The sequence below is a fragment of the Alosa alosa genome, chromosome 6 (genome assembly GCF_017589495.1).
Source record: "Alosa alosa isolate M-15738 ecotype Scorff River chromosome 6, AALO_Geno_1.1, whole genome shotgun sequence".
NCBI lineage: Eukaryota > Metazoa > Chordata > Actinopteri > Clupeiformes > Clupeidae > Alosa > Alosa alosa.
The window spans coordinates 9,802,702-9,826,630 of NC_063194.1; the positions used below are offsets into that span (position 1 = coordinate 9,802,702).

Here is a 23,929-nt window from a genome sequence, read left to right on the forward strand (position 1 = left end):
TGGAGGCTGAAGTTCATCTGAGACAGTTAGAGCTCTCAAGTGTGCTATAAACAAACACTAATCATTTTATGGCTGAGGCCGAATCTTGTTTCTCCTCTCACTTCTCCGAACTGCCTCCTCTGAGTGTGATATACTGAAAGTTTAAAAACGTTTAATGGAAAGGTGGCAGGTGAAGCTCACACTCATGTATGTCTTTCAGCAATAACACACTACATAGAAGCATTATTCATTTATAATTAAACAGGGCACAACCATTGAAGTCAAAGATACAAAGAGTTAATGCATTTTTCTCAAAAATAGGAGTGAATCTGGCTAGCTTATTGTGAATAACCAAATGACAGTTAGCAGACATGCTGCTTCGTGTGGGCATGGCCTGTGTGGGTGAAAAGCAGCCAGCCTAACAGACCCAGAAAGACCTAGCTTAACATACACTATATTGGTCTGGTACAAGTTAGGTTTCTATTTAGGTCATTCACATGCACACACATGCGCATTCATGAACATTTGTCAAAAAAAATGTATATCGGCGTGCGTTTCCATCAACTGTGCAAATTCAAAATTGACATTCTCCTAATCAAGGGTTCTGAACTGTTGTGGGATCATAACATCAGGTCGTCAGGGCAACGTTTATGGACAACAACACGTAGGTAAAAATACAACAAATGTGAATAAATCTCCATCAACTTTAATTGCATTATAACTATGTGAATCGAGAGTAAATCCACCACCGTCTAGCGAATCACATTTTTATGTGCACTAGAGGATTGCATGCACATTTCCAGTGTTTCCAATTATTAGAATTTATTATTCAGATGAAAATGATTTCTTATTCAGGTCAAAGTGTGCATTAAGCTGCAGTATGTGTCCTAATGTGACTTGCTTAGTTGGGGGGATGGAGGGCTAACACTGTAACTAATCCAGGACCTATACCTGTCTGTGTTTACTGGTTTGTACAAACAACTTAAAAATACTGCTAATAAATATGGAGTAGGTTCTCTTCTATGCTTTATTTGAACATTAGGCCTATTTAGAAGAAAAGCCGCTGGCTTTACTTAGAACTGATTATTTCAATGGATTCATTCTGCTGCAGACAGAGAGAAATGGTCTTCAGCACATTAATATTCTGGGAGCGGCACAGACACTCAATGAGAACCAGACGAACTTTTGGAGGCAAATAAGGCAATATTTTATATTCTGATCACACCCTGTTTGTACACCATTTCCATTATAACATGTGTTTGCTTGTGAAATTTGTTTGCTTTCAGCTTTCAGAATACATCACGAAGTAGGAACTGAGTGTTGAACCTATGCACATGATAGGCAAACCCACTCAGACCTTACCCAGCAGTATCTAGTTCAACATAACTGGCCAGCAGTACCTAAGCCAACATAACTGGGATGATTATGAGGTCACAAACCACCTCATGACAGGTCTTAAGGATTGCTGTGTCATATGGAGCCTATTTAAATCTCACTCCACCCCAACAGTCATCTAAGCAAGCGTGCAGGCACTTTTTAAGGAAAGTGTGCAGGCACTTTTTAGAGGAAGCTGTAGCTGAGTTAATTCTGTGTGGACCACCCCCCGCACTGTAACTAGACCTCTAAGGGGTGTGTGTACCTGACAGGAAGCTGGTGTTGCCCCCCTCGTTGTTTTGCTTGCGCAGGCAGAAGGGGCTGTCGTGGCTCTCAGGGATGGTCTTGCAGCGCTCGTTCAGGAGCTCCATCAGTCGCCGCCGCCGCCGGAAGTTCAAGCGGAACTGGTAGAGCAGCCCTCTGTCCACAAAGTGGTGCTTGTTGGTGACTGTGGGATAAACAAAACAAGCATGGCTTGAGACGGGGTTGTGCCACCTCTGGATGTGACACTAGCAACAGAACACAGGTCTTCCCCTAGTTATGAGAGCCAAAAACGGAAGGATAATGGCTTCTACTGATCACAAACAACTTCAACACTCACAGGGTGACACAGCCCTTTTTCAATATGAGAATATGCCACACATCAAGTTTTTTTACAGATGAAATCGGTTAATCTGTTTAGAGAAGCAGAAGTACCGGTAATCCATCAAAACGACTAACAATGCATATCAATATTACATTGGTAATCCTACAATCCAAAAAAGAGAGGACATATTTGCATTGAACCACAATAACAGATTAATAACAATAATAATAACACACAATAATAAAAATAACTGTTCGCAAAGCCTTAAGACCATTTTAGCCTCAAAGCTAATCTATGTAGCGTCTGTGATCCCCCAATGTTTCACTGGCCTCTCAGACTCTCTTAGAAAGAGTTGAGAGATATGAGTGGAAGTATGAGTATCAGGTGGAGAGGTCTACTTGTCAGTATGAGTTATACACTTCTGAGTGCTAGTCATGTGAAGAACATACTTGTCAGCTTGTGTGATTACACTATTTACAATGCAAAGTTTCTTAAGAGACACTGCCTCACTGTTAGTTTTGTGTGTTTTATATGTTTTTATTGTGTGTTTTTATGGGGTTTTTTGTGTGTTTGAGTGTGTTGTGTGTGTGTGTGTTGCCGTGTCGGTATGTCAGCTGGTTGGGCCTCAGTCAGTCTCCACAAACAGACCTATTGTCGTCAGTCGTGCTGTATATGTGTGTGTGCAAGCATTTGTTTGGTTGTTTGCATGTCTTTCTCTCTCTCTCTCTCTCTCCCCCCCCCTCGCTCTCTGTGCGTGTGTGTGTGTGTGTATTAAAGCTCAATTACACAATGGTAAAACAGCACAGCACTGGGCCACATGAACAGTGACCTTTCGATGAAACACTGAATATAGGCTATAGCCTATAGGAATATTTCACTGGTCTACATGCAAAACAAAGAATGTGTGTCTATGCTGAGGGATGAGGTTTCTTCAACCACATTCCAAAAGATAATGTCTCTATGACACATTGACAAAAAAGCATTGCAATGTTTCACTGGTTGTTCCGTAGAGGTCTGTAGTGGGCAACATGGAAATCAAGACTGAGGAAACGCCTCCTGTCGAAGCATGGTTGGTTATCTATGTCCTTAAATAACTCATCACAGAAATAACCTTAATCTAAACCCTGGTTATGAACGAGGCACCAACTGACACCTTGTACACTCTTAAAACTAATGTGTTGTCCCTATCTGGACACAGAGATGTGTTAAAAACTACTCAAGTTGTGTTGTTTTCAACACATTCATTTTAAGAGTGTACAGGGTAGACAAGTGACCTTTCACTTCCTAAAAGTATACCGGTAATAGCAATCAGACATTACAAAAACAAACATAACATTTCAATAGTACAGGTCAGTACATTTTTATCCAGTAAATAAAATTATGACATGCACGTAGGAACACAGACAGATAACACAAACAGAAAATGAAGAGGAAGTCTTTCAAAGCAATGCTTTCTCACAATTCGGTGTTGTGGTAGTAGTAGTGGCTAAGGAGCTGGGCTAGAATTCAGTAGCCAGAAAAGGTGTGAGTTCAATTCCTGGCTGCCACCGTGAGCAAGGCACTTAACCCTGAGTTGCTCTGGGGGGACTGGCCCTTGTAATAATAGACATATGTAAGTTGCCTTAGATAAAAGCGTCAGTCAGAGTTTAAGAAAATGAAGGAGTTAGAGAAAAAAAACAATTCATAGTGCATATTCTGTATTACTGTATTAATATTTTGAATATTAAGCCATCTCTGACACATTATGCAAACCAATAGCTACTCTCTCCGTCCCTAAATGGAAAAGGATTGTGTGTGTGGGGGTTGTTTGTATGGGGTGGAACAGATATGCAGTATAACAAAGACTGCTTCATCTCAGCCCACTGCTGTCAGGCCAGGCCATAATCAAATGGACAGCTCTTGCACCCTCTGCCAGAGAGAGAGAGGAGGGAGTGAAAGAGTGAGAGAGAGGAGAGAGCGAGAGGAGGGAGAGAGAGAGAGAGAGGGGGGAGAAGGGAAAGGGGGGGGAATAATAAGGTGGACAGTTCTATGGCAACTGGCAACCTTATTTTGGGTTTAATTCAGTTAGTGTGTGTGCAGAGAGGGGGAACAGTGTGTCAGAGGCTGAGTGAGTGAGCGAGACAGAGAGAGGAAAGACAAAACTGGAACCATCAGAGAAACTGGGGGCGGGGGGCAGAGGGAGGGAGAAGGAGAGAGAGAGAGAGAGAGGTCATGTAAGGCTTGGGCTCCAGTTTCTGTTGTAATCCTCGAGACAGATGGCCCCCATCGCCATGTGTCAGACAAACGTCACAGGAAAGGGGCAAACAGAGAGAGAGCGAGAGACAGAGAGAGAAGCGTGTAGAAAAACATACGTTTTTGTGCTTTTTAACGTGGTCGAGCGTGTACATGTGTCAGCAGCAGACGAGAAGTTTCTCAAGTCTGTCAACTGCAAAATAAATATGAGACAGTGGAATGTCCATCTGTTGCTTACCATCACTGTGGGCCTGAGCTCTTTTTGGCTTTGGTCTGCTAGAAAACCTCTCTAGACCTTTAAGTAAGTGCATCTGAAGACATATGCATAACAGCGCAAAACTTCAACTTAAAAACACTGCTACTGGCAGAGGTAAAATGAGTTTATGAAATTAATGTCATATGATGATAGTTGATAAGTTAACTACTAGAACATGACATGAACCACATGACTGTTTGCGGCGTTGTACCAGAGCGTGTTATATGATATATATATATATATATATATATATATATGATATATTTCTAATATACTTTTGTTTCCAAATTTCTGTTATGAACTTATGCTTTATGGAAAAACTGATTGAATTTGTTAATATAATGATAGTGCATTAGAATAAATGTGTACCCCATAAGCCCTAGCTCTTGTTACTCATCATATGTTCACTATACCTTATGAGCAATTGGAATAAATGAAGACAACAGACAAGACAACAGTTGTGCAGAAAAGACAGTTCACGCTGAGGCTAAAATTAGCTTAAGTTAGTTTACCACGTTCCTATTAAATGCACAAGTACAACTGATTATGGTAATCTATTTGTCCAGGTCAGTTGATAAACATGCCCATTCATTGATATTTAATCAATTTGTTTTTTAACGGTGATGCTTACTTATATGCATATGACACAGGCTAAAGTTTGCCTAAGGTGGCTAACCTAGCTTAGCAAGAAATGAATCAGGGATCATAGGCTGCTTTAGCACATCTCTCTTATATTGCATAGTTAAACAACTTATGACAGCGCCACTGAAACGTCATGGTCACTTCTTTGTGTCATTACCTTCCTTAAATTCAATAACGACACTAGGCCAAACATTCTCTCTCCGCCTGTGTGTGTGTGTGTGTGTGTGTGTGTGTGTGTGTGTGTGTGTGTGTGTGTGCAGGAGAGGGTGAAATGCTGATCCCGTTGCTTCTTTCTTTGAAACTTTTAAATGACTTTAGCACTCGAACAGCAAGTAAGGTATGTTACCAAGTGGTTTCATCCTGGGTTCTACTCTAAATGTCATACTGTGTTGTTGCATCCTGCATCCTAATGTTATGCCTTTGTTCATGTGTGCTCTACTACCAAGTGGCAGTTAGTTCAGGTGAAATGTTTAATTTCTGTAGATTGTGTTGTTCACCCTATGAGTGCCTACAATCTTCAATATCTTTCTTGAGTCTTATAAAAGTGATAGTGGGATAGTGAGCAAGTGAGAAGGCCCTGGGCCCTGAGTGCAGTGGGTTGGTTAAGTGTTTACTGTCCAGGGAGTGATTCCATGATCCAGTGTGAATGTGAGTGTGAATGGGATAATGTGTAATTGTGTTGTCATGAAGTTGTATTAGTGTTTCCCATGATATGATGTAATGTAGTGTTGTATTTCAGTTTGCTGTAAATGACATCAGACTAACTACCTCCTGTACTGATCATTTTGTTGATGTATGTATTTAGCCCTAGTGTATTGAATATGTATTACTGACTACCCTTGTGTTTTCCAAAAACGCTGTCTGTTATAATAAATAATATAGCTCAGTGTAGCTGTGATGAGCTCTCGCTCTGCCTGTTAACGAGCCTTCATTGTTCTCAATTATCTGCCACTCCCAGTCTCTGTCTCTGCTCTGCCTGATTAGTCGCACCTGTCCCTACCCTTGCTCTCTCGTTGACCTGCCAGCTGCACTGCATTTCCTGTTAACCATCCCCTGTATTTAAAGCCTTGTTTTTCAGTCCACCTTTGTCAGAACGTCTGCAAAGCCTGCACCTGTAACCTGCACGACTACGCGCCACTCTGACTCCTGCTTTTGTACCCGGACCCGCTTGACTCCCCTCTGCTCTCCTGCCGCAGTAACTCAGCCTGCCTGCCACCTTTACTATTGCGAGTTCTGCCTTGGCTTTGTCTGTGCTGCTGCCTTGTTTCGCCTGCCCTGTTCCTCTGCTCTCCTGTTGTGTGTGTGTGTGTGTGTGTGTGTTCCCCAGGACTTCCAGGCCCCTGGCATGTAAGCCCAGACCCTTCGTCCCCACCAACGTTTGACGCCTCTCTGCCACTGGGACACACACACACCCACACACTTCTTTTCCCCCAACCCTTTAAAAAACTGAAAGAAACGTGACACACTTGTGGTCCTCGTCTGTCTTGCCCGTGACAATAGCCTAGTCTATTTCCTACTGCTGAGTGCAGTATCAAGCTTAGATTATTTGATGAGTACCATAAATATAGTATAATGTGTCTCACAAAAAAGGGTTGGATAGATTGAGCTTTATTCTTAATAGATTGATTTGCGATACAGTGAAGTATTTTATATAACCTGCAGTTACATAACCTGCAGACACGACTGTGGTCAATGCACAATTTTGTTTAGTTTTTTTATTTACGCAAAATACTGCCATGTGGTTTATTTACGATTTATTTATATTTAAGCATATTTACTTGCAGTCTGCAACAAAGCTTGCAAAGCCATAGTGCTCTATTTGACATAAAGAAGACTATAGGATGAATTTATGGACATGCGTGGTCATGATACCGAGGCATCGTGCACTATAGATTACACACATGTGACTGGAACAAACTAAAACAATGGATCTTCTTATCTACTCTGCAGGATGTGCACTGTGCAGATGGCTGATCTATCCTACAACTACACGCACACATACACATTATACACACACACACACACACGCTGCTCACCGTGCTGGATGATGCCATGCTCCAGGAGCCTCCGCCCCAGTTGCTCTGCCTCTTCCCTGGTCGCCGTCTCGCCCTCCTGCAGTAGCCAATCCACAAACTCGGACGCCACCAGGCTCCGCTCGAACGTCACGCCCTCCTCCTCTCGCGTCTGCAGGAGGCCGTTCTCCATACTCATCAGCCTGCCGACAGGACAGCACAGTCAGACACCCGCCCTAGCCACGGCTCTGCCCCAGCACCCAGTTAATCTATGCCAAGTCTCAAAAACATACGGACGACCAAAGTCTCGACCTGCTTACGTGCTGACAAAAACACATTTTGTTTGTGCGTTAAACCTGGGTTAAAATGTGTAATGTGTTTTTACGGACAAGATGTTCCACAGTGTGGTCAGACATTTAATAACAAATCTTCTCCTCTCATTAGTAAAGGGGATTAAGTGTGCACCCAAAGCACAGTGGGCATCCACAGCTAAATTAAGCACTTTGGCGTAAAGGGGGTGTTGCTGTGCAATATTTGGTTCTTGCTTAGCCTACTTTCCATTACCCAGTCCTAGTGCGTTTGCTCAGTGTTCCTTGTACGCTGCTGCAAACTAAACAGACAAATGTACCGCTCCCCTCTAAAGAGATATTGGGCTTGGCTAGAGAAAGCGCATGAGGTCATCAGACGACAAGGGGCAGTCACCTGTAAACGATTCCTACCTTTAACATACAACATCCATAGTACTGTGCACTATGGACACACAGGCTAGGATGGAAAGCCACACCAAGCACTTTTGGGCTGAGATATATAAAGCAAACATTTGCCTGCATCAAACATTTTGCCTGGCTAATGACCCTTATCTAATCCTACATCTCCGTGCCTTCCTCTTGCTAGGAACACAGTCAATTGGGTGAGGCCCTCTGTCTAAAATGCCAAGCCTAGGCACCTGAATCTTAACTGATAACGTGGACATTAAGTGGTGCTGCAGTTGTGCAATCGCAGTGTGACCTTGGCCGAGGTTAGACTGGCCTCACTGACCTAGTTTTTAATCCCTGTGTCCCATCTCTTTTCTTTACAGCCAGTGTCTCTTACTCAGTAGTCACCCTGTCACCCTGTCACCCTGTCACCCTGTCCAATCCCTTGGCATAGAGCCTGAAAATCGGAACTGCAAACCATATCACTAGACTAGAGATGCATCGCTAGACATATCACTCCACATTAACAGCTGGTCAGGGCTGGCCACCTCCTGATGGTTGGTGACACAGATGGGGAAGGTCTGCAGGATTCCGTTACTGTTACACTGGTGTCTGCAAATCATTTCCCAAAATAACAGGGGGGGGGAAAAATCTCCACTGCTGATGGTCCTTTGAGAGCAGCCCGTTTTAGTCTCACTCATATCCTTAAAGGATTCTATGATCCTTATCGAGAGGAAATGATAGCGGGCCACATTTTTCCCGTCATTTTCCTCCTCCTCCTCATCATCTATGTTTTTTTCCCTCATGGCGAGAGGCCGCATTGCCATGTGTTTATGCAACACAACAAGGTCCTGGAAGTGCTCATACCACCGCGCTAGGGCTTCATGGCCCTCTTGCAAGACTTGGCCAAAAACACAGGAATGTTATAATTAGCTGCCATTGTGGACTCCCTGCTGTACTCATTGGGGGTGGCGTGGAAAAACAGGGCCCCTCAGCATGGGCAGGAAGCTCCCGCGGCCGTTAACCAGAGAGAGAGAGAGAGAGAGAGAGAGAGAGAGAGAGAGAGAGAGAGAGAGACAGAGAGAGAGAGAGAGAGAGAGAGAGAGAGAGAGGCCACCCTCTCAGGTTGGTGTTTGTTGTTGTCTGGTATTTCGGATTTACCGCGGCCCCGACAGAGGGGCAGGGAAACAGCAGGGAAACACAGGGGAAATAGAACGAGGATGTCGGGTCACTGTTCATCAAACAATTTCAAAGGGTCTCCGAAGCCAGTGACCAGCCTTAGAGTGAACGGGTAAAACATTGACAGACAGGCCACCACTCCCTGCAGTGGAATCTGAAGAGTAAGTCAGGGGGCCATGTGGAGAGGGATGAGAGCCAACTCCACCTCCCCTGTCCTGTCCAGCGCATCATGCCAGGTCGAGCCTGCCGAGCGGAGGAGTGCACCCACTTTCTCCTCCCGGCTGTAAATCAGTCGGTGTGCGAGTGAGCCGGGCGGTTCTGGTGACAGACAGAGGAGTGATGTGGGTGGGGGTGGAGAGAGCTGACCCATATACAGATGCTTATGGGCTACGCAGCGCCACATGCATCCATCATTGTTACATAAAGTAGCAGATGTCTTCTCACACCAGACAGCCTCTTCCTAGGGTGAGACTGAAAACACTGTAACGGCACAGAACATGCACATACACGCACACGCACACACACACACACACTCACATGCACGCACACGCACGCACACACACACACACACACACGCACACACACGCACACACACGCACACGCACGCACACACACACACAAACAGGCATTTCTGGTTTTGGACCACATCTTGTTACTTGTTACTATGCAAGACTGCCCACTCAACAAAGAGGCAGCTCCTCTATAGCAGACTGCTGTGGCATTGCTGTCCACCTCTGCTGCAACACATAGTATATCATCAGACAGGACTGGACCATCATCTCATTGACCCAGTAAAGCCTCCAGGCCTGTTACAGCTTGAGCCGACACAACTTATCATGCTTAGTGTTCATTAGGTCATGCATTCAATAGTAAATGTTAAATATAGACCAGCCACCTGGGCCTGTGGTCCGCAGCATGAGATGATGTTAGAATTTGGACATGATAAGAGATGAGTGATGCCCCACTCACAAGGCCGGCACAGTCTGTGCGCATGACCTTTAGGAGAAGGTCAAGGGATAGAGTTCCTGCATAGAACCCAGCCATGTACGTGAGAGACCTTCAAAGAACTCAGTGTCCTGATGGTGGAAGACTGATGCAGTATTTCATCATGTTCATCTGACTAGTAATTATTTACAGAAAAGAACAGTGCTACTTGTTTTAACTTGTTTGACGGTAAAGGCTGTGCATCACACATAGATATGGAGTTAAACAACGCCATTAAACACACAGTTTTCTGTTCTGACTTGCTTGTTTTGATTTAAATATCAGTATCATACCAATGTAACAGGGATAACACTTCCAAACCTGCTTTAAATTGAATGTATCAGAGGCTTCAACTTCTTAAGAGAGCAACATTGAGTTTATATAGAATCTAAACCTATCTAGACATACATATGTTTGAACGTGTGTCGAGTTAACAATCTAACATGTCCTCACACAACCCCATACATCCCTTAGACAGAATATTGCAAGACAACTGAATTATTGTGCAATCCATACTCTAAGCTACAGCGTTCAAAGCAACCATTTCCAAGTCAAACAGAAGTGACAAACACTGATCTGACGTGATTTGATATGTGAACCCCCGCTCCTAGATGTTCTGTCCGGATGCCAAACTGCAAGAGGCTGATGGATGCAGGTGAAAGCAGTTAGATAAATAGACTGAACTGACTGAAGCACTTCTCCAATCTGCTGGCAGCCTGGGTCTCCATGGGAACAATTAATTTGCGGAGGAAGTGCGAAAACCAAATGTACTGACCTGCCTGCTGCTGGGGACCAAAGTGGTTAGGTACCAAGAAAAACACACACAGAGGCAACAACAATGTCCAAACAACACTGAACATGCCCGTTCAGCTCAAAGGAGCGTGCGGATTGGCTTGTCTGACCCACCAGTTGAGTATCTGTCTTTTATCTGAATGGATTGTCAACATATGAGACAACATGTCAGTTTTGTTGTTTTTTTTATGTAACTTCAAAGGAATTACATTCCCTAAGTGAATGTCTAGTATGACTTGGCCAGGTATGACTTGTGGCTTGACACTTTGTGATGATGAGAGACATGCTTGGAAACAAGTTGATCTTGAGAGTGTCAAAACCAAACAATAACAGCTCCTGACGTTCAGTTCAAATCCTGCCCACAAAAGCACCATTCACCTTTCTGATGTGCTACTTTGAGTTCCATTGTCCTGAGGCACTGGACTGGTCTAGAATGTTTAGAAGGCTTCTAGAAGGCTTCAGATGTATATTCTAGGCAGTCTGTCTGGCTCTTCATAAATATTGAACGTCTAAATGACTTGAATTTCTACAGAAACCATCATTGTGCAAAAAAACAATCAATTTCAATTCTTTTTGTCCAATAACACTGCAATTATACTATACTCTTAAAATGAATGTGTTGAAAACAACACAACGTGTGTCCAGATAGGGACAACATAGTTTGTGTTGTTTCCAACACATTGTTTTTGTTATTTGTTACACAATATGTTTTGAAAATAACTCAACTTGTGTGGAAAACAACTTGCGCTGTTTAACACATTTCTGTTTAACACGCTGTTTAACACATTTCTGTGTCCAGATAGGAACAACACAGTTTGTTGTTTCCAACACATTCATTTTAAGAGTGCAGTAGTGAACTTGAACCTCACTACTTGTTCACTGTACTAAAGACTGAATGTGAAATTGTATGAGAATTGTGAGTAAACAAAAGAAAAAAAGACACTGCTTCTCAAAACACATCTATTCACTGTCTGTTACACACCATGGCTTTATGACAGAATGGCAGTAGCGCCTCACCTGCCCCATCCTACATTTACACCAAGCCCCCCAAAAGCTTGCCTCTCTAGTGAAAGAGCAGCAAGAAAACATCCGTTCATAAAAGGAGGGAAAATCAACAAATTAAAAGACAAACACCAACATACTTCTCGTATATCCTCTGGCCCCTCATGAAGACCTTGGCCTCATTGTCCAGGGGGAACGTGCCGTCATCCTTCCGGAAACGGTAGAAGAGCTTCATGTCTTTGAACTCCTTGTGTTCATCAAGAACTGAAAAATAAACAAACAAGTGTGGGCCATTGATAAGACCAAAGGTAAGACCAAAAAAACAATAAATACCTATAATAATAGCATTTGTTTTACTGTGCTTTTCTTAGCCATAACATTAAGTAAAGGCCTTGAGGAGATAGAACATAGTTCTTTTTTCCTAGTGGCATTAAGCTTCTATTGTGCTGTTGTATACACTGAGGGTTCCTACACATTTTCCATTTCAAATTCTTTTTCCATACTCAAATTTTCACATTTCTCGGTACATTTTTTTTTTTTAAGTATATTTTTTTGGGCTTTTATGCCTTTAATGCGACAGGATAGTGGAGAATGACAGGAAGTGAGTGGGAGAGAGAATCGGGGTGGGATCCGAAAGGACCACGGGAGGAATCGAACCCGGTCAGCCGGGCTGACGGTGCAGGTGCCCCAGCCAGTTCCGCCACGGCTGGGGCCACGGTACATTTTTCTGACCATATTCTAGACATTGTCAATGGAGCGTTCTACTAGCATTGTCAATGTTTATTATTAACTAGGTAGCCCTTGGATACTTTTCGTTGGGGGAAGTGCTGTGTTGGAAGGTGCACCCACATTTTTAGTTCTCTGTAGATACAGCATAGCCTACATATGTTGGAGACTAGTGCACTGCTGGCAGAGGCCTCAGAAATCACCATAAACAATATTATTTGTTTGCAATAACAGTTTATCAGATAATGCAGTATCCATGTCTTGGTATCTTTTACAAAATCAATAAAAAGTCTACCAGTGTTTTAGCCGAAAATAGCCATACCCTTGTTTCTTTTTTCCATACTTATCCAGACCTGGAAATTACTAAAATCAAATTCCATACTTTTCCAGGTTTTCCATACTGCGTAGGAACCCTGTGTATAGTACTGTATGAATAAAATGAATGAAATGAATAAAAGCAAAAATCTTGTTCAATTACGATTGTAAATAAAATGTGCAGTTGCTTTATTTTCTATCATTAAAATATGCGAGAGTGAGCATTCAGTCCCCTAAACATATGAAGTACTGCACTGAAGGCTCTCATCGTTTATGGAGGCTCAGGACACATTGGGGAGATAACCTGACAAGTACAGTATATTGGCATCTGATCTTATAACACTGAAAACAACATTTCTGACAGACATTAAGTAGTGCCAAATCAGCCACTGACAGTCACCTCATACTACATCTGAACATCGAGCACCCATGTAAAACAATATACAGTCATGTGTGGCATTATATAGCAATAACCCAACAACTACAGTGCTATACACATTCATCCTAGAATGTATGTTCTTGTCAGAGATCTGAAAAACGTTGACAATCAGACTCTTTGGGTGATAAATGAATTTTTGTCATTTCCAATAGCCCGTCAGAGTTGTGTGTTACCATGGTGGATGATGCTCTGATCCAGCAGCTTCTGCATGATCTTGATGGCCGTGTCCCGGTCGGAGGCCTCCTTGTGCTCCATCAGCCAGTCGATGAGCTCCTTGGCCACGAAGCAGTTAGGGTAGGTCCTGAGGTGGTGCCGGCGGTCCTTGATCACCTTACATTCATGGAGCCGGAGCCTGGGATGCACATATACGGAACTGGGCATGAGCTTAAACGTCTAAGACATGCTTATCATACACTCTTTCACCCTCAACCCACACACATACAGACACACACACGTAAACACACAAATACACACGCACACATTACAGTGAATATCATAATACATATGTAATCAGAAGAAGAATTCATAGTCTACTCCACTTGCACTACTCCACTTGTACACTTGCACACTTGCAACTTGTTGTTGTTGTCCTGTTGTCCTGAACACTTCTGAACACACTTCTGCTGCTCTTACATAACTTGCACCACTATGCCACTTGCATACTTAGGTCAAACAAAACTACCTCAGCCATTTATTGGCCTGACTTTTGCACTATTATATTCACTGTCTACTGTATGCACAATTGCACAATTTCTACCAATTTTTGCTGCTCTTATTTCTTCATTGTGCCTTCTTATTTTTACTTTTTATATTGTTTACTTGAATGTTATGTTTGTCTGTGGACCTAATTGGTAAAATATGTCTTGTCTCCACCGTGGGATAGTAGGAAATGCAATTTCGATCTCTTTGTAGGTCTTGACATGTGAAGAAATTGACAATAAAGCAGACTTTTTGACTTTGATAGGCCCCATTTCCCTGATTCTGAATGGACAGATGAGACCTACAGTGATTTCACAGACACCAATTTAATAGATAATTGTCATGTCAGTCGTCTTAATAACTTAATTAGGTCTACGACTTCATACCATTATGGTTGTGCCTTTGTACTGTGACTTTCAAGGGACTATTGTACTCTTACAAGCATCAGAGGTGTAGAGCAGTTTGACAGCATTCTGAACCTATGCCCTGACAGGATCAGTTTTAAGTAAGGTAATAATAGAACTGATCGTAAAACTACTGAGCGTGTTATTGTCACAGCCATGCCAGGTTCCCCAGAAGCCACACCCAGTCACTCACCTTCAGACTCAACAAATCCCTCAGCCACGCCCATCAATCAGTCCCTCACAGCTCATGTCTCCAGTTCACTTTCCCCTGATTACTGAATTCCCTACACCTGTGTTTCTCTGGACTCTAGCCCTATTTTTGTCCCACTTCCCCAATACTCAGTGGCTGGTCTCAATGTGACAAGAACTCTGTGCTCCCGACTTCCCACATTTACGCCAGTTTTTGCTGGAAGCTTCAGTTAAGTTGGATCATTTGTTTGGACTACCTTTTTACTTGAACTCTTTAGCTAATCTTCTGTGCTTTGGACCTTTTGGACCTTAACTTTGTGTCTCCTGTGTGTTTGCTAAGCCGTGGGTCTGCAACTTCCTTGTTTAACGTTGTGCATCATTAAATCTGAAAAACCTTGAACTGAATTCTCTGTCTGAGTCAGTGTATGACAGTTATATGGCAACAAAAAGCATGCAGTGGCTCATCATTCACATTTGAGTGCCCACAGGTGACAGATGTGGTGTTTGGAACCCACACCAAGACCTTGCCTAGTGGCTTGCTAGGCTCACTACAACTGTTGTTTATTATTGTGTCAAGTAGTGTTTCCAACTCTGTTGGTGAGTCTTGAGCTCCGCAATGTTGCTCTCCATTATCAGCAAACATATGCTACATCTCATGTCTAAAGGGATTTGGGTGCTGCTGTCCTAGCTTATTTGTGTGCAAAGGAGACTCAAGGCAGTAGTTAACGGCTGCAATATAAGAAATAGCAACAATAAGGATTAATGTGGCTCACACATAACTGTAACGTTTATAAAGCCAATAAAACACAAAACAAATGTCCAGCAATTTCCTGGAAAGATGTTATTCAACATGTTATTTTGGTGATCTGCTTTAAGACACCGCACAAACAACACAGTAAAACTTTTTTGAAATATATTTTTGTAGTTAATTATTTAGCCCTGGCCTTTGTCCATTACACCAACAATTTGCCAATTTCCCAACCTCTCTGCCATGAGGAGGAAGGTCAGTGGCAGGTCCAAAAGCCAAGTCAATAAACTGAGTAACCTAACAACTGGCACAGCATACTGGCATGATAACCAATCTGTAACAGTTGATTTGAACAGTCTACAAAGAAACAGGTTCTCTCTACTTTGCCATCTGAACGTCCACAGATATAAACAGTGGGACAATTAAAATGACAGTGGGTGAAGGTCACTTGACGGCCGACGGCCGACATTATGCCACTTGGCAAAATTTCACAATGCAAACACACCAAGCTCATTGTGCACAACAAGCCGTCAAGGCGTATTGTTACAGTCCAAATGGGTGCTAACACGCCTTTGTTTGCGGAGCTGCAGGGGTAGGCTACATTGCCTTGCACATATAGCACACAGAGTGCACACACCACCACAGCCACTCCTACCTCAACTGCTCCCCTGTAACCAGCACCTCGGCCATGCGTTCCAGCTCTGCAGCCTTCTTCTGCATACTGGTCTGGATGCCGTCCATTTCTGCGTTTAAATGCATATAGAGGCAAAAAATGAATGAATGCAGTGACAGAATACACGAGACTGAAAATTACGATAATGTGATCCGTTACGTTAGTGCACGCTCAGTCATTCATTTGCACGTGATCGCTGTAACAGTTACAGTGAGAGCACTATACAATACAAAGCCAGCTAGCCAACTGATTGTTTTCATGAATTCAAGAAGCTGAATAAAAATAATTACTGACTGCAGTGTCTCTGGTCCTGTTAAACAAAAGCATTTAGGTTATATTACAAATAATGATACAGTTTACTGTAAAATGCGCAAACAACCCATCACAATCAGGAGACAGCAAGCCTTACTAGCTTGTCATATAACAGGGTCGTACCCAAGAGCTTTCAATTAACAGAGGTATAAAAATAATGAAATTACCTTTGAGCCGTCCTCTGGAAGCGTTAACTGTAGGACCTGTGGCTAAAAATTACATCCAATTTTGCGGATAGCAGCCATAGTAAAAAAAGGTGTTTTACAATTAACACAAAAAAACAGACATGCCTGTTTCAACCCAATGCAACAACTTAGAACAGTCTTTCTGTCAGCCAATCCTTCAGCACAAATTATTCAAAGTGTGTAGTACTGCATATATGTCAGCATTCCAGCTGATAAACAGAAACCTACTAGCGAAGTACTACATCGACCCGTCTGTTAATGCACATCAACATATATATGCGATATCCCCTTATCGTCTTTGATTGTTTACTATTTGACACCAAAGGCACGTTTCGCACTAGTGCAGCGCGAGCCAACTTGCTCTGACTGTCGTGCCGTCACAGGGGGAGTTACTCCACAGGGCGGGGCTTGAGGTGGGAGTAAAATCATGGTGTCTTTCACGTTATAATTTTAAAGACTTAAAGATCACATGTCGTTGTCAAAAATGAAATTATTACTCTTCAACCAGAAGAAATATGGTCATATACACTATAGATAAAAGTATGCCATTACATCCACAGTGATCCCAATATTCATATGTAGCCTCATATGGAATTGATAGATAGATAGATAGATAGATAGATAGATAGATACTTTATTGATCCCCAGGGGAAATTCAAGGTCGCCCTTTGGGGACCATTGGTCCCCCCTTTACAGCTGTAGCTTCCACTCTTTTGAGAAGGATTTCCACAACATCTTGTGTTTGTGGAATTTTTCGCCCATTCATTCTTACTGTCAATCTGAGGTCAGACACTGATGTTGGACAAGAATACCTGGCTTGCAATGCTTTAGTATGCCTACATCCCAGATGTGTTTGATGATGTAGAGAGAACCATGTTCTCTGCAAGCCAGTCAAGTTCTCCCATACCAAAATCATATAAACATGTCTATGGAATTGCTTTGTGCACTGTACATTCATGCTGGTGGAGGGATAATGGAATAGGGGTTGTTTTTTAGGGGTTGTGTTAGTGAAGGGAAATCTTAATGCTTCAGTAGTCTATAAGACAATTTAGACAAATATTCTTCCAACTTTTTGGGAACAGTCCGAGGAAGCCCTTTGGTCCCAGCATGACTGTACCCCAGTGCACAAAAGGTCCATAGAGACATTGTTGTTAATTGACTTGACTGGCCCGCTAAGAACAGGATTCTCTATGCCATCATACACTTTAGATGAAGTAGAAGAGATATTGTGAGCCAGGCCTTCTGTCCAATATCAGTGCCTGACCTCAAATACTCTTCTGAGTGAATAGGAAAACATTTCCACAAACACACTAAAAGAGTGGAAGATGTTACAGCTGCAAAGGGAGAGCCAACTCCATATTAATAGGCTGGTAATGCTTTGTGGGTGGCAGGCGTCCCATTACTTTTGTAGATGTAGGATAAATGACTGTGTCATTTCAGGTATATGACAGTGAGAGGAAATGTGTTAGTAATAATCAGCATGTAGCATGTGTTAAAATGTCACCCAGGTACCTCACCCGTTAACTCAAATGACCATGAAAATATGTACACCCCCACCTGCACATGAAACGATGTGAAACAACAATCATGTTAACTTTTCCTTTAGCCCCCTCTAAAGGAAATAGCTTGCGTTGCAGATTAACATTCATCCTTGTTGGTCATTGGCTGGTGGCAGAGTCACTCAAATTTGCTGGGATTTCCGGTAGATATTGCGCGAAAACTGAAGTGCAGCAAGTGCGGTGTGTTAGCGTCTTTATGAAGTACGGAAAAGTCCTTTGTAGACGAAATGAGAACTTTGGAAGAGGTAAACGCAACACTTGAGATCGCAAAACTCAAAGAACAGGATTTGTTGCCGGTAACACATTGCTTGTCTTTTGGAGAAAATGTGTCATCTGGAGACTACTGCCTCATGGAACTGGACGAAACACTTTGTAAACACATTGAAGCTGGAAAGAGGTAACGTTATTGCTATGTCTAACCATTTAGTAAATCAATGAAAGCAATTCATCATAGCAACATAAGTATTCGATGAGTAACAGACTGTGACGAAATTTAACTAATGTGAAATCTAGGCAGGTTAGGATAATTACCTAGGAAGTTACACTATACTGCCATTCAAATGTCATTTCCGAGAGTCACTAAGGCTACAAGGCTTAGCACAGAGACGTATACTCAAAATATTACATTATCGTGAAACTAACGTATCAGCAAACTGATCCTCAAATGTTTTCATATCATTTTAAGCCTTGTCATTAGAGGAGACAAAGATGAGCATGCGATTATATGCAGTGAAGACAAAACCTACGACCTCAAAATGGCAGACACATCCAACTTGCTTCTGTTTGTACCTGGATGTAAGACTCCGGATCAGATGAAGGAAGTGTCAGCGGATGCTCAGCTTGTCAATGCTGAGGTGAGATGAAATGTTTTTTTGACTGTCTCTTCCCTATTTCTTTGCTTGTGTAATATTATACAGTGTGTGTGTGTTAGGTATGGGGGTTCTCCAACTGCTACTGGGAGCTGAAGCAGCAGCGGCCAAGGCTAAAGAAGTTGAAGAAACTTTTGATGGAGTATCCGTATGAGGGCCCATCTCTGCCCGCAGAGGAAGAGCCTGAAGTCCCTGAACAAATGGTACAGCCTTACCTGTACTACTTCCACATATGAATGATAGTGTGTGAAGACTATTGTTTTAAATCCAATTCACTGCTCAATTTACTTTCGCAGCAGTCTCTGTCAACATCGCTTGTTAGCTAAACCTGCATTAGTATTCTATGTACCTAGTATTCTATCCTGCATTCTTGAATTTCCCCTAGGGATCAATAAAGTATATCTATCTATCTATCTATCTATCTCTATCTATCTATCTATCTATCTATCTATCTTGGGGGCAGCCGTGGCCCACTGGTTAGCACTCTGGACTTGTAACCGGAGGGTTGCCGGTTCGAGCCCTGACCAGTGGGCCGCGGCTGAAGTGCCCTTGAGCAAGGCACCTAACCCCTCACTGCTTCCCGAGCGCCGTTGTAGCAGGCAGCTCACTGCGCCGGGATTAGTGTGTGCTTCACCTCACTGTGTGTTCACTGTGTGCTGAGTGTGTTTCACTAATTCACTGATTGGGTTAAATGCAGAGATCAAATTTCCCTCACGGGATCAAAAAATATATATACTTATACTATATCTATCTATCTAGTAAATGCAAGTTCTACGATGCACCTTTGGTGCAATCTGGACGCATCATCAGTGAGTTAAGAGCTAAGCAATAGATTCATTATTATCATAGAACATTCTGTAATCCCATAAGGATGATGTCAAATGGTTAAGTTCATGAAGTGTTTTTGCATAATGCTGTCATGTTTTCAGCTTTGTGAGCTGTATATGGATATCTGAAAAAGACCCGATTGCCCAACATGCTATACCATCCCATCTGCAGTATAGAGTTTGTTTACTTTTCTTTGACAAAGCAGTCAGTCCAGAGAAGAGTCTATATGTAGTCTAGCTATTCCACAGAATGCATTTTTCTGTCTCCTCAGTACTCCACAGCTGACCTTCTTGAAAGAATCCAAGCAAGTAAAGAGGAACTTTTGGCCCAACTAAAAAATATTAACGCTTGCGAAATAGATGGTGAGACCTGTTTCATCTCAAAATTCTTACATACATAATTCTTTCACACAAACTTACGTCACATACCACTCAGAACTCCACGCCATGATGTTGGAGGTGCAAACAATCAAGAGTTTTCGTTGATTTGACCATCCGCTGTTTTGGATAGACAAAAGCAAAATTTCATAGGAGTGATTAATGTCAAAAAAATATAGACTGGAGTAACTCAACATTAGGCACCTTGAATATGTTTATGTTCTGAAGATGTCAATCAGCATGTTATAGTTACCAAAATGTGTTACCAAAAACACACATGGATAGCTATAAAAACCGTGCATTCATTATACAACTAAACAAAATACTTTTATAACCTTTGAGCCAGCTCATTTCTATGTAATCTGAATGGCGATGCAGCTTTTATATGCACCTCCAACAGAATGGAATACCTGTTACCGCCCACAAATATCCACAAATGTCTGTATGTTTGTGTCAAAGAATATCATCATATCATACATCATATTATCAGAAAGGGGATTGACTGCTATAATGTGGATAACAGTACACCTTATATTCCTAACATGTATGTACAGCACGAGATTTAATGCTCCCTCTGTCTTGCAGGCTTCTGGAGAATTTTGGATTTTGATTATGAGATGAAGCTGGTGGGCCATATAACTCAGCTAGTTGACTCTGAATCCTGGTCTTTCACTGAAGTTCCTTTGAGTGATTGTCTTCAGGAACTTGGTGGCCTGGAGCCAAAGTAAGAAATAAGCATATTCACAAGAATGATGTATATGCATTCACTAGGTCTTCAATCTTCCTTTCACAATATGATATGCACTGCACTGTTGATTGATTTATTTCAAATATTTGGTGACAGTATTTTCATCATTAATTAATTTGTAATGTCTGAAGTGACTTGCTGTTTGTATATGTGAACTTGGAGTTAGTAATGTATGCAGACAAATTTGTTGAACTTGTAAGTTAATTCAACAAAATGTAAACGCAACATGTTTGTTTTTGCCCCCATTGTTCATTAGTCTAATTAGAAGAACTAAGACCTCTTTTATGCTCACAAAAGGTTTATTTCCCTCAATTTTTTTGTTTAACAAATTTTGGCAAATCTGTATTGGTTCACCTTCACATTCGTTCATGGGCAGCAGCTCTGAACATTTTTGCAACATGCCAATTATGTCCTTCAAAACTTCACATTTGTGGAATAGACTAGGTGCACAAAAGGTTTTCCCTGTATGCTCATTTATTTCCGGCGGAGCATTAACTGTGTTATAATGGCATCTTCTATTACATTTTGCTCCTTACATCTTCACTCCGACACTGAATATCTTGTTTGCCCAATAATGACAATTTTAACACACGCATAATCCTTTATCGTAACATGCTGATTCCCTAATGCAACACCCAACTGGGTCCGTGTAGACACTAATTACATTAATAATAGTGGCAGGTTCAAACACACCTGGCTCCACCGGAAACAAATGAGCGCACAGAGAGCCTTCCGTGCACGTAGCCTATTCTGTTGATTGGTTTAACTGCATCATTTAGAAAGACCTGCTGTTTGGGCCAGTGGAGATGCATCTGAGTGAGTAATAATCAGTATCTTTTGATACTGATTATCAGCACAGGTGGATTATCTTGACAAAGGTGAAGGCTCACTAACACAGAATTCAGCAAATTTGTGAACATAGTTTGAGAGAAATAAGTCTTTCGTGTTCAAGAAATCTTACATCTTTTAAAATCAATTTCATAAAATGGGAGTGTAAAACAAATGTGTTGTGTTCATGTTCTTGTTGAGTTGAACAAGTTATCGTCATCTCAGTGATAATAACCATTGTCCTCTTTCTGATTCAGAGAAATGATAGAGCATTGCTTGAACTGTTATGGAAGGCAGTACACAACCGAAGGTATGCTATTCATACCTTTTCTTCTCTTGTCAAAATCAGTTAAGAACTTTGTGGTCTCTCGTTTTATCGTGCTGTACACATTGAGCTGTCTCTGTGGTTATAAAAATAGCCTTAACGCCACCATGTTTATTTCTGTTGTTTTCTTATCACCATCATTTGATGTACTGCTGCTGCTACGTGTTGTGTTCAGATGGGAAGGTGGCGTTCTCTCTGGATGAGGATAAAATCTGCCGGGCTACTGCCCAGCTGCTCCTGCAGAATGCAGTCAAGTTCCACCTGAGTGAGTTCCAGGAGGTCTGGCAGCAGAGTGTTCCGGAGGGGATGAGTACAAAGCTGGACCAGCTCAGGGTGAGGGACTGGACACACATGACCCAAGGCATTAGAAATGTACTTGGAAAAGACCCTGTTGGGTCAAAACGTCGCCAGTGTTTTTAGTCCAATTAAATATTGGGAGCTACTCCAGTGTGTGACAATCATTCTTCTTTTCGTCATACCGTGTACCTTTGTCCGGCTTAAGTGGGATGTGCACACAACGTCTCCAGTTAAACCATCAGAGACCCCTGACAGAAAAAAAAACAATATCTAATCAACCAGTGGTCAAAAACATAGTTTCCTGTTAAAAGTGGAACTGTTACTTACATAACTTGCACCACTATGCCACTTTCTTTATTACTTAGGTCAAACAGAACTACCCAAGCCTTTTATTGGCCTGACTTTGCACTAGTATTTTATTGACTGTCTATGCACAATTTCAACCAAATTTTGCTGCTCTTATTTTTTCATTATTATATGTGCCCTCTTATTTACTTATTTACTTACTTTTTTGTTTACTTGAATGTTATGTTTGTCTGTGGACTTAAATTGGTAAAATATGTCTTGTCTTCACCGTGGGATAGTGAGAAACGTAATTTCGATCTCTTTGTATGTCTGGAACATGTGAAGAAATTGACAATAAAGCTGACTTTGACTTTGACTTTGACTTTGAAACAGACCCAATCAGGGAGTAACAGTAGTCATTCAAAATTGAAACAATCTGTTCCCAATGCAGTGCTATTTTCAATCAAACCAAATATGAAAGTAATTCAACATCAAGTGAACTGGTAAAAATATATGGGGAATGCATTGTTCCATCAATGCTTTTGTCTTGTGCAGGGTTTGGCACTGGTAGACCGTAGCACCAGACCAGAGACCATTTCTCTTTTGAGGGTGGAGGACCTACCAGAGGACACCCTGGAGCGCTTCAGCTGCCTCTTCAGTATGAGAGAGAAGTGGACTGAGAATGACATCGCTCCCTACATACAGTGAGTAGAGTTGAAAGCCATGGCATAAATAAGATATAATTTGTTGCTATAACAGTAAAGCTAACCTTTTAAATAATATGTGGAGGATGATGATATATAAACACTGATTTTGAGTGTTTACTTTTTTATATCAAGTTCAGCAACTGTCTCTCTCCTAATGGAAGATCAGTGTCGATCACATTCTAACTGGATACTTTATGAAACAGGGATCTATGTGGAGAAAAACAGACAACTGGAGCCCTTCTGACGAAATTTGCACGTTCTTCAATGCAAAATGGCATCAAAGTGTACAACTCTAGAAGACCTATCGCAACCTAAAGTGAGGAGCATGCTTCTTCCTCGCCCCATCAAGAGGACGCATTTGTGTCTCCCTTGTGTATATTATCTGTTAATAAAACCTTATTTTTTAAAAACTTTGTTACTTGTTATTTTTTTCTTACATGGTCCAATTTGCATTGACTGCAATGGTCACAAGAAACTCAACCCAAATGCATTGTAAGCAAACCGAGGTGAAGTTAGATTGATATTTGATATTCGGATATTCGACAGATATTCAATTTTTTTTTAATGCAGCCAGTTTCACCCCATGTTTGCAGACAACCTACTTAGGGACCGTCTATAAGGTACCTTCTGAATTACCTTCATAGTCTTTTTTTGTCAATAGCTTTGACATCATGTGACCTAGT

The 23,929-nt window shown here is 41.9% G+C and overlaps 2 protein-coding genes across 3 annotated transcripts in view; one reads left to right on the plus strand and one right to left on the minus strand.

The window, feature by feature from the left end:
* deptor (DEP domain containing MTOR-interacting protein) overlaps positions 1-16,789 on the minus strand; it is a 31,414-nt gene extending 14,625 nt beyond the window's left edge. Inside the window, exons 1-6 of one of the 2 annotated variants that reach the window (XM_048246660.1) lie at positions 16,406-16,789; positions 15,909-15,996; positions 13,387-13,565; positions 11,874-11,997; positions 7,106-7,284; positions 1,619-1,801 (exon numbers count right to left, since the gene is read on the minus strand). In XM_048246660.1, the coding sequence (XP_048102617.1) occupies positions 1,619-1,801; positions 7,106-7,284; positions 11,874-11,997; positions 13,387-13,565; positions 15,909-15,994 (751 nt within the window). In that variant the 5' untranslated portion in view covers positions 15,995-15,996; positions 16,406-16,789. Of the gene's footprint in view, positions 1-1,618; positions 1,802-7,105; positions 7,285-11,873; positions 11,998-13,386; positions 13,566-15,908; positions 16,028-16,405 lie in introns of those variants that run through there. The other variant, XM_048246659.1, reaches the window with a different exon arrangement.
* A 1,337-nt stretch (positions 16,790-18,126) lies between these two features.
* On the plus strand, positions 18,127-23,659 carry dscc1 (DNA replication and sister chromatid cohesion 1). Its single transcript, XM_048246317.1, has 9 exons — positions 18,127-18,379; positions 18,668-18,836; positions 18,914-19,054; positions 19,951-20,041; positions 20,642-20,780; positions 21,890-21,942; positions 22,133-22,290; positions 23,095-23,243; positions 23,450-23,659. The coding sequence occupies exons 1-9, from the start codon at positions 18,210-18,212 to the stop codon at positions 23,559-23,561; spliced, it is 1,182 nt and encodes a 393-aa protein (XP_048102274.1). The 5' UTR covers positions 18,127-18,209; the 3' UTR covers positions 23,562-23,659.
* The last annotated feature ends 270 nt before the right edge of the window (positions 23,660-23,929 follow it).